Source organism: Caloenas nicobarica, chromosome 10 (assembly GCF_036013445.1).
Source record: "Caloenas nicobarica isolate bCalNic1 chromosome 10, bCalNic1.hap1, whole genome shotgun sequence".
Lineage (NCBI taxonomy): Eukaryota > Metazoa > Chordata > Aves > Columbiformes > Columbidae > Caloenas > Caloenas nicobarica.
Window position 1 is genome coordinate 10,295,682 of NC_088254.1, and position 10,213 is coordinate 10,305,894.

The following is a 10,213-nucleotide window of genomic DNA, read 5'->3' on the forward strand; positions in this document are numbered from 1 at the left end:
AGCTGCTCACAGAGTTTCTTCAGTTACTACAGATAGAGGACACCATGAAAAGTAATATAGTCTGTGACAGCTAATACAAAAGCCAAAATTAACAGTAAAGAGAGTTGTGGTTTGTTGCCCCCACCCCTGGTTTCCCTTGGCAAGCAGAGACCACTGTCGAGTAATGTTCTCAGAGCCTGACCAGACTCCTTCCTGACTATTCAACCCCACTCAACAGAAGGTGATGGCAGGGGAGTTATACAATTGTTGCTACTTCATTCCTTGCCTCTTCCACCCGTTATGCATCATCATCTTCCACACTCAGGGAAGCAGAAAGATTGCAATTATCTTTCCCGCCTCCCACAGCATTGTTGCTTGTTCAGAGCAAAGAGATCAAAAAATTAATTGCCTTCTGGAAAACTTCCAGAAAGTGTGGTAGCCTGTTAAGGAAAACACATCAGCTTCCAAAATGGAATCAAATGCCTTTCCTGCTCTCTGGATGCAATAAATTACTTACAACACCCAAATCATGTCAGGAATTGCTTAAGCTTTCAGAAAGTCACAATCCAATAGCTGAACACTACGTGGACACACGTCCAAGGGTGAGAACAGGACAGAGATGAAGCTTTATGGATCAACACTGTCAATTGGTCCAATTTAGCTTAAAAGAAGTATATATTGGGTTGTGAAACACACCTTTAACCATCTATTAGAATAGTCACAAAACCTCGTATCACCCAAGACCTGTTGAACAGAAGCTTTTAAGGTTGGGGTTTTTTTTTTGTTGTTTGTTTGTTTTTAATAAGAGGACATTTATTTCATTAGATGTTACCTTTTTGTTCAGACATTCTTTTGATCTTCTTACGTGAACAAATAGCTGATATTCGTCCAGTCCAGCCCCCTCCACACAGTCTTGGCATCAGATTAAGCTGCTTAGGTCTGGGTATCAAGACAGGTGATTAAGAGCAGCAGCTACACTGAACTGCTCTCTGGAGCCTCTCTCAGTATCCTCTCCCATACAGAAGAAACAGAGCTAACTGTAACCCCACTAGGCAAAATATTCATTTCCACGAGCATTTACAGATCTATTTTTTTCATGGCAGGCTATCAGAGATAAATATTGAATAACCAGGGAGTACTCTAACAGAAGATGATAGTCTGCTGGCTGCCATCTTTCACTCACCAGTATCTCTGGTTCCAAACTATATACTCTCTACTTCAAAAAAAGCTGTACCTGAACTTTTCAATGCTCCAGTGTTTTAGAAAAACAATTCATGTGGTTAGCTTTTAAATATGGGCTATAGCTCCGCTATTCCACTTAGATGAGAGGCAAGCACTCACCTTACAAGCACTCTTCTTTCTCCTATAAATCTGCAGTTCCACAACACAAAGCTGTTAACAACAATTCCAACCTTTTCTTCCCATCACCTGCCCCTTGCATCTGTACCTATTCAATGGCATACTAAAACCACTATTTGCACTAGCCACTGCCAAATCTACAAAATGGTTCAGGTAAAAATATTTGCCATTAGAACAACCAACCTTACAATTTTTCTCTTTTATTTTTTTTTTAAATAGGATGAGGACAAAGATTTGTACCATTGTACTCAAGAGGACAGTGAGCTGAGATCAGGGTCATGTAATAGAAATTAAACCAATTCTGATTTTAAGCACACTGCATTATAAAATCATGGCCTACGAACACACAAGGAAAAGAGAGGATCCACCAAGAAACCCAAACCACTTACAGAACTTGCCACATACGAAGGAGTCCAAGGAACTCAATGTAACAGTTAAATTCCATTATCCCATCACTTCCCTCCTCATATACCCATTTGCATATCTGAACCAGGAAGGCAGTTTAGTGCTTCAACACAAACAAGGCACACAAAATCTTTGTGATACTGAAACAGCAATACACACTGCAAAGGTATCTAAGACTTTGGGATTTGTAAAAAGTAGCTGAAAATTAATAGATGTTACCTAAACAATGACATAACTAGAAGACTGCATCAAGAATCATTTCATTATGCAAATCTTCAAGATCAATTTGTAGTACAAAGAAACAGGTTAGAACAAATTTGTGCACTTCTGCTCTCCTTTTTGCTACTTTTAAATCAAGCAGGATTCTTAATTTCTGAAAATATTTAGGAATATAATTCCATCACAGTTATATATGTATTTTTCAACCTTATCCTGCTCTGGGTATTATAATTTAGTGTCCTAATATAAAATACTGTCACATACAGTACAGTGTTTACAGAATACATAGCTATGCAACAAACATTTTCACATCTCATGGCTCCTATAAGAATTTTCCTTTGATGGCTTGCCTTATAGTTTATGGTTTGTGGCAGGGCCCTTGAATTCTTTACCTTACTTTTGGTTGTAAGCAGTTCTTCACATTTTGTATTGCCTTTATTTCAACTTTGGGTGAACTGCATTTAGCATCCATTGCACGTAATCTAGGCAGGGAAGAAGGAACCTTCCTGCTCCACCATGTGAGACATAGTTGAAGACTGACTATCAGGGAAAGGCAGGGCTCCCAATGAGCTGCTGAGGTGACTCTTATCTGTCTCAGCTCTGTAGATTTTCCAGAGATGATTGTTTAAAAGGTAAAACAATCTAGACCCCCACAGTCACAGTTGCAGATAGTGAACACTGCAATAATTTTTATTTTAATACCACTAAAGTGTTCTCAACGCTTAGCCAGATAGAACTTCATGTATTTTCAGAAAGACAGTAACAAGGAATCTTATAGACTACTCATCCGTCAATTTTGTTGGCCCACTGAACCTTCTAACAAATGTTACTTGTTCTTCCTATTGGTCTCAGTTCCAATTTCTTTAATGTCTTGTGGACATTAAAATTAAAGTATCATACAGGCAGCACACTGCTTGTGAACCAAAACCTGGAAAGTCATTGTTAAACGTAATGCAAATAGCCATAACACCAGACTTTCTACTGCCTCCTCTTGCAAGATGGAGTTCTGTTGTTTGAAGCTCTGTCAGAAACTTTGTTCCATGCTACATTATGTGTCCTATTATATAGGCTGTTAATCTACTACCTTTAAACTGAAATAAGCTAGAACTGCCCCTGCTCATTTCTGCTCTTCCTTTATGCTGACATAAAATATTTGAACATCTGCTAAGTTAAATGGACCACAAAGCTAAGGTTACCTAGCAAAATGTTTCAGTTTTTAATCCAGATCAGTTCCCAGTTTTGTTCCATGAATCGTGAGAAAAACTTTCATGATGACCCACTGAGCTGCACAACACAGGGAAAGCAGTGATAAGCTGACAGTGGAAGCAGCACTACTTCTTTCAGTGTCCTCCATTCATCCCTGAACCTGTTCAATTAACTAAACACACAGAAAACTAATCAAGCCAAAAAGTGGGGCTTCTTGTTTCTCATTTCAAAACAGACAGCTTGTTTCAACAAAGTACATTTCCAGAAGAGATGGAAGAGATGAGATGGTCCCAACACGGGGCTGGAGATGGAAGAGTAGGATGGGTTAGAGGCAAGGATGGGTTGAAAGAATGACTTTCAGTTCTGGTGAGATGTTTATTTTATTTGAAAGAAACTTGCTTTACCACGTGTCTGTCATTAAAGAATATAGGAAAGCAAATAAATATGTGTATTGTATTGAAAATATTACCCTTTGAAACATCATCTTAAATGAAGGCCAATTGACCAACATTTTTGCACTTCTGAAGCCATCTGTATACACATAATCTACTGCAAAAGATTCTAGAATGTGATTCACCTCTTTGAATCATTAGATGTTTATATTATTGTTTTGTAGGAATTTGCCAAAGTTATTTCTGGTTGCCTTCAATATCTACATTTTTTGTAGGCTAAAATCCTCTTTTCTGACCACCAAAGATTCATTGAGAAGGCACACATCTTTACAGACTGGTCTGGCAGGATACAGTTTTCTTCGCTTTTTTTTTTTTCTTTCAACAGAATATGAAGATTTATGATGCTCTGTCCCAGCATAATGGAAACATATGCCTTATGGTTTTATATGTTTATAAAACTTCCAGTCACATTCTTGCTTAAAAGAATTGTATACATATCCATGTCATTCAGTAATTACAAACAAAACCAAACAAAGTTATGATTCATCTGATACCAAAAATTAAAATACCTTAGTTCGCTTTCTTGTATGCTGAGACCACTTTCCATGGATGACAGACTATCATATGTATCTTGATGCAAATGTCTTGTACCTCGGAGGGGTGTCCCTCTGTACCAGCCTCTGCAATCTAAATCTTTGTGGGTATCTGTAGAGAAAAAAACCTGCTAGAAATCTTTCAGTCCATTTTACAGCAGGAACCTCTAAAAGAGGAAGTGCACATTAAATCAATTAATTCAGTTCATAGTAATAGGGAATTAATCAAGCCAATTACAAAACATTATTACAATTAAATCACTTTTTACAAGAATAGTAGAAACAGTTCCAAGATCACCTTCTGATTGTTCCTTTGAAAACAGGCCTAAGCCAGTTACATTTTTGTTAGACGAACTTGGAAACAGTTCATTTTACAATTGAAAACTGAGCTATTGCTGGATTGGCAAGAAAAATGTATCTCTTAATTTCCCAGTCCAACTTCAGTTCTTAACTGGCCATGCATTTCTTATGTGTCCATGCACAGTATTCCAAGGCAGGCTTTTTTCAGTTTGGTTTTGGGTTTTTTGTTGTTGTTGGTTTGTGTTTTAAGTAAGGAATCAAATTTTACTTTAATTCCATTGCTATTGGCCTAGAACTTTTTACAAGCTCCTATGTCTTTGGAGAAACCTGGCAAGTCTCATCTGCAATTGGAGGTACAAACTGATTTCCTGCACAACATTGTACTCTATAAATTGTCCTATTAGCTTCAGTGAGAGGAAAGGGTTCCTGATCTGGTCCTAAGTGTGGGGAAATTTTTTTCCATACTGATTAGAAGAATTTTCTTTTCCTCCATTTTTAATGTTTCAATTATATATTAGGAACTATGTTTTGATTTATTTCCTCTCACACTGTTTAGCCACACATGGTTACCTACCAAAAAAGTAAAATTTATGTCATATCTTTTGCTCAAAATAAAAACAACACTGTTGTGAAACAAAGAGAAGATACAAGATAATACTTTTGAAAAAAAACAGGATCTTGTGGTTTTCCTGCTGTGTCAATTAATGCCAACTTTCAGGTTGTAAACATAAGTGAACTATCACACTAAGGTGCTCTGAACTTAGAATTTTATACTGTTTTCCAAATCACTCCACTATGAGTTTTCATGGCCCTGTTACAGGCTGATCAAAATTGTATCAGAACAATTCATTTTCTCATTTCCTAATCCCTTGGTCTATCAGTGACTAATAGTATGGTGACTATTGCAGAAAGAGGGACTGATCATTATTACTTCATTCTTGTTACCTTATATCCTCATTTGCTAATTAATGTATATGGCAGAAAGTGATAAAGAGCCTAAAAGGTGAATACCTGCATGGCAGTTTCCAAATTACTTGTGAGGTTAAAATTCTGTTGACTTTCAGTAGGCTACTTGGTGAAATGAGATTGTAGCTCCCAAGTCACACAAATGATGTTCAAAATTATAGCCATTACCAAATACATTCCACTTAAGTAAAATTATCTCTATTTTTTTTAGCTTATACTCTCTATGTAAGGTATAATTGACTGTTAAGGAGCATGATAGATAGTCATGTCCTTTGATTTTTCTTCTGTCTTCTCTTACAAGAGTGACCTAATAAATTTGAAACAAAATTACTGTATTTCATAACAAAACCTGATTATTCTTTTAAAAACCCTTATATTTTAGAAATATTAAAAATGTTCACAATTCAGAAGTAGTATTTATCTAGAGTCCGTATTTTATTACTGTGAATTTGCTTGCAGAATTTTAAGTATACGAGATCCTCATTTTACTTAGCAGTCTTTTTCTTTTAATGGAGTTCAGTCTAGATGGCAATGGTGAAATGACAACTTTGTTCCTACTACAACTAACATTAGATGATACTTCTAGACAAAAGCACTCATGAATGAACTAATGATGTTAAAACACTTCCCTGTTACTACATGGAGTGCTTCAAGTACAAATGAAGCCATATTGTTAAAGCATTGTGGAAGGCTCTTACATTTCCACCAAGTATCTGGCATTCTCAAATGGACATCTTTCAGGAAAAGTGAAAAACTAACTGCAGTCTTCTACCTTTCCAGCGTAATTTGTCATAACAAAGAGGCTGTAGCTGTTCCAATAGTCAAGGACAGATTTTCAGCTGGTCACAGCTGAGCCGAGAGCCATTCAACAGAATAAACTATCAAAATGGAATGCCTTAGTCGAACTCCAAGTAGAGGGTAAAGTTAAACATGTGGCTTCTCAACACCCTAGACTTAATGATTTTGAGGCCTTCCCTCTGCACGGAAAACTATGGTGTATTAGTGACCTCTATAGGATTTCCACAGTGCTCCAAGAGTACAGTCCCAGGGACTGCCTTTAAAACTCATTCAAATGTAAATATTTGGAAACAGAATACAGACATCAACCTATGGACCGACACTCCCTCCAAGCAGCAGCCTGAAATCAGAAACAACCTGGATTTACAGCTTGTAAAAACACAATTAGAGTTTCTATAACAGATTTGCACCAGGTTTCTACAATATGAAAACTATGTAAGGACACACAAAACATGCTGCTGATTCAAAGGAGCTTTCATGAAGAATTAATAGCACATAGAATAAATACCATTTGTACCAATTTTATTTCCTTTTATAATGGGTATTCCACTATTACTGCACAAACTGTTGTCCTTTTCTGTCATATTCTTTATAAACCACTCCTTCTTCGTACTACTATTCTCTTTTTGTACTTGACGATTCAGTCTATTTGACATATGTACACTTTCCATCATGCTTAGAGGAAATAGAATTATCTTGTGAAAATGACATGGAGGCACATGTGAATAGCAAGAAAAAAGTTTGTCCATATGAACTTTTACTCAGACAACTGAAAATTCCTTGTGGCTGCTGGGAAAAAAAACAACAACAAAAAAACCAAAACCAACCAACCAAAAACAAATAAAAAGAAATCCTCAAACACACAGTGAAGCAATGAAACAAAACAAAAGACTAAAAAAATCCAGAATGTGACCGTGACTAGGGCTTAGGTTATCTTTCAAAAGGCTAAGAAGTACTAAATAAAAAGTAATTTCTGAAGGGAAAAGAAAAATAGATTTAGGCCCTGTTGTGACTCATAAGAATCCACAATGGTCCACAGTTACTCTGTGAAAAGGTATACATTCTACCACATGTATTAACAAGAGTGTAGTTATGCAGGCTACACACAGAAACATCAGAAATAACTGGTCTGCTCTAATCAGCATTAACTGTATTGCCAAGTTCAGTTCCAGGCAATGCATTTGAAAAAGAACATTAAACAGCTGGAGAGCTTCTTTTTGGTGTGACTTCTATTTCTCCCTTTCAAAAGATAATGTTTCGCATTAGCATTTCTTCATGTTTTTTAATTTTATTATTGTATAAATTTCAGGATTACTCTCTTTAGTCATAGTTCATTAGACTGTTTAAAGAATAAAATATTAAGCTAATTTATCTTTGTGTACTCATTTGGCATATTGGACCATGTCATATAGATGGTCTGATAATCTTGATAAAGTCAATCTCTTTGTATTAAATCTGGGAATAATGTGATGTCATGCATTATTTGATGTTCAGTTTCCATTTCTACCTTCATATACACTATTTTCATTCACATATATGCAGTTTCCATCTTCATATGCACTATTCATCAGGGCAGAGAACCTTTGCTAATAAGATAAAAATGCTGTGAAGTCCTAGACTTTACTAGAACTTACATTGTGCAAATGACTGGTCAAAGCTGATGTGATACAGAGCTATAACACAGGCCCCAGTAGAACGAGTCTTAATACTTTCTTTAGCTCTACAATCCACATGTGGATGAACATTAACCAGTGGAATGGTTCATCCAGTTCCTCATGGTAAGTGGCTCTCAGTGGCTTATCAGTATGTTATACAAATTCTCCAGTGACAAACAAGTGTATAAGATTTTAGAGAACAATTACTATTTGCTATCGTATTTCAGGAACTTAAAGTGGAATAGAACCCATAACTCACCAAATGGTAATGCAAAGTAGACATCTAGTAAGATCTCATGCGAAGTTGGTGTTTTTGTGCCTTGAATCTCACTCCCCTTTTTTATTACTTCAGAATGCAATGTCCACCAGGTACCTGGACCTTCCTAGGAAAAAACATTCTGAGAGTTACCTGCATAGGATTTATAGCATTATTCACTTCTTCCTGAATGAAGGTTCCCTTAAGTCAATCAGAGTTTTTTTATGATACTAATAGGCTTAGGATCCGTTCTAGACTCTTCCAACTTTTGTTTGTGTAAGTGGTAGTTAGGACTTCAAATTTTCTCACAGGCATGGAATTCAAAAGAATAAAATATTTGCTCTACAGTAAATACAAATCCACATTAAGATGGTCAGATGATTAATATGCAAGAAATATGAATATTGAAAAATACTCTTATGCACTGAGATTTTCCAGTTCCCTTTGAACTGGTACTAAACAAGTACATTCTAGCAAGACTGAAGCAATCAACATATGCTAATAACCAAGCCAAAAAAGAGATTCTGAAGTAACTCTCCCTTACAGACTATTTCTGAGTTATGAAGCCCAGAGCAGATCTGCAGGGTTATGATGAGCTCTTGGGATTGACTCATTTTCTCCACTCACCCATTTATATGTGCTCATTGTACTATTAATTTCTTCCCTATTACCATGGGGTAAATTTCTGTTTTCATCTTTGAGACAATGTCCAATTTTCTTGAGAGACAGAACAACAGTATTTTGGCCATTCTAATAGAGATTTACCCAAGGTCACACAATGAAAAGCTGTTCAGGAACCTAAATTTGAAATTCCCTCACTCTAATCGCATAAACCAAACTGTCCCTGCCTCCCTAATAATTAATGAGTACCGATGAACTCTAACCCCCCTACTGAATTATACCTGACTCGGCATGTGAGCCATTTCTCCAGGGTATATGGCTAATGCATATCAGTAGTCACTTTGAGAGTTAAATGTGCATTATGCCCCAGTATTATATACTGAAACAAGTGATATAGAGATATACATTGACCATAAATGTCATCACAGTATTTGGCAAGGCTAAAAATAAAAAACTCATTTGTGAGATATAATAGGACATACGAGATTTTAGCCAGTGTTTTATATTTCCACAGAAAGTCAACTTACATCTGTTCCATGTTCCACAGTTGCAAGGGGAATCCATAGAACTCCTAAAATGCTATCCCAGAGCAAGCCTTTCTTCCACAGCTCTATAATGAAGCCCTTCGTATCAGCACAGATTTCACTAAAGACAATGAACACACAAACCATTAAACTGAAAATGCAGTCTCAGCTACTTGGTAATCTATCATAATAACTTGAGTTAGTGACTTAAAGCAGATACAGAGGTGTTTTGCTTTCAGTAATACTCGAAATGCAAGACAGCAGGCGTGATGCAAAGGTTAGACTGGACAGGCCAAGTCTCAAGTCTTATTGTTCAGGATCGCTCTTACAAACTGACAAGGACAATTCTGCTGGAAACGTGGCACAGAAGTCCCAGTTGTCAGTAGAAGAAAGAAGTGCTAGACCATTTCCTACAGGAAACTGAACCAGTTCGTCGTCTTCAATGTAAAGGAGTCCAGGTATAAAAGACGTTTGAAGCATATTCCCTTCATCAGTATTGAGAAGTTGCACTATACAATAAAAATACGATGGGAAAATAACTCGCAACTCTGAGAGCTGCTGATCCAGGCTTTATTTAAATTTTACTTATAGGACGCATTTTATAACTAGCTGGTTTTCACCAAAAAAATACCATACCACAATCTTATTTTGCAAGAATTTAAAACAAAATTTTGTGAGGTCATATGACTCACTCAAGACACTGAACTAAAACGAAGAGAAAAGTTATTTCCTCATGGAATGTGTCTTTCCTTTGTATATTACTATAAGCAGTTACAGACCAGTTCTTTAAATATAAACAATATAACAAAGTTACCAGGAAAAGGACAAGTGAAACCTGAGAAGGGCAAAGGGCACCACCCCTGAGATGGGTACTGAACTTATCACATTACTCTCAAAAAACATTGTCTTGGCTGGCTCAATGTCTACTTTTCTGCTGTAC

At 36.5% G+C, this 10,213-nt stretch overlaps 1 protein-coding gene across 1 annotated transcript in view; it reads right to left on the minus strand.

Moving 5' to 3' along the window:
• The window catches only part of LOC135992622 (protein unc-13 homolog A-like), a 46,288-nt gene extending 36,535 nt beyond the window's left edge, over positions 1-9,753 (minus strand). Inside the window, exons 1-4 of the mRNA XM_065641919.1 lie at positions 9,611-9,753; positions 9,277-9,394; positions 8,132-8,255; positions 4,130-4,265 (exon numbers count right to left, since the gene is read on the minus strand). Of these exons, the coding sequence (XP_065497991.1) occupies positions 4,130-4,265; positions 8,132-8,255; positions 9,277-9,394; positions 9,611-9,753 (521 nt within the window). The remainder of the gene's footprint in view (positions 1-4,129; positions 4,266-8,131; positions 8,256-9,276; positions 9,395-9,610) is intronic.
• Between the last annotated feature and the right edge of the window lie 460 nt (positions 9,754-10,213).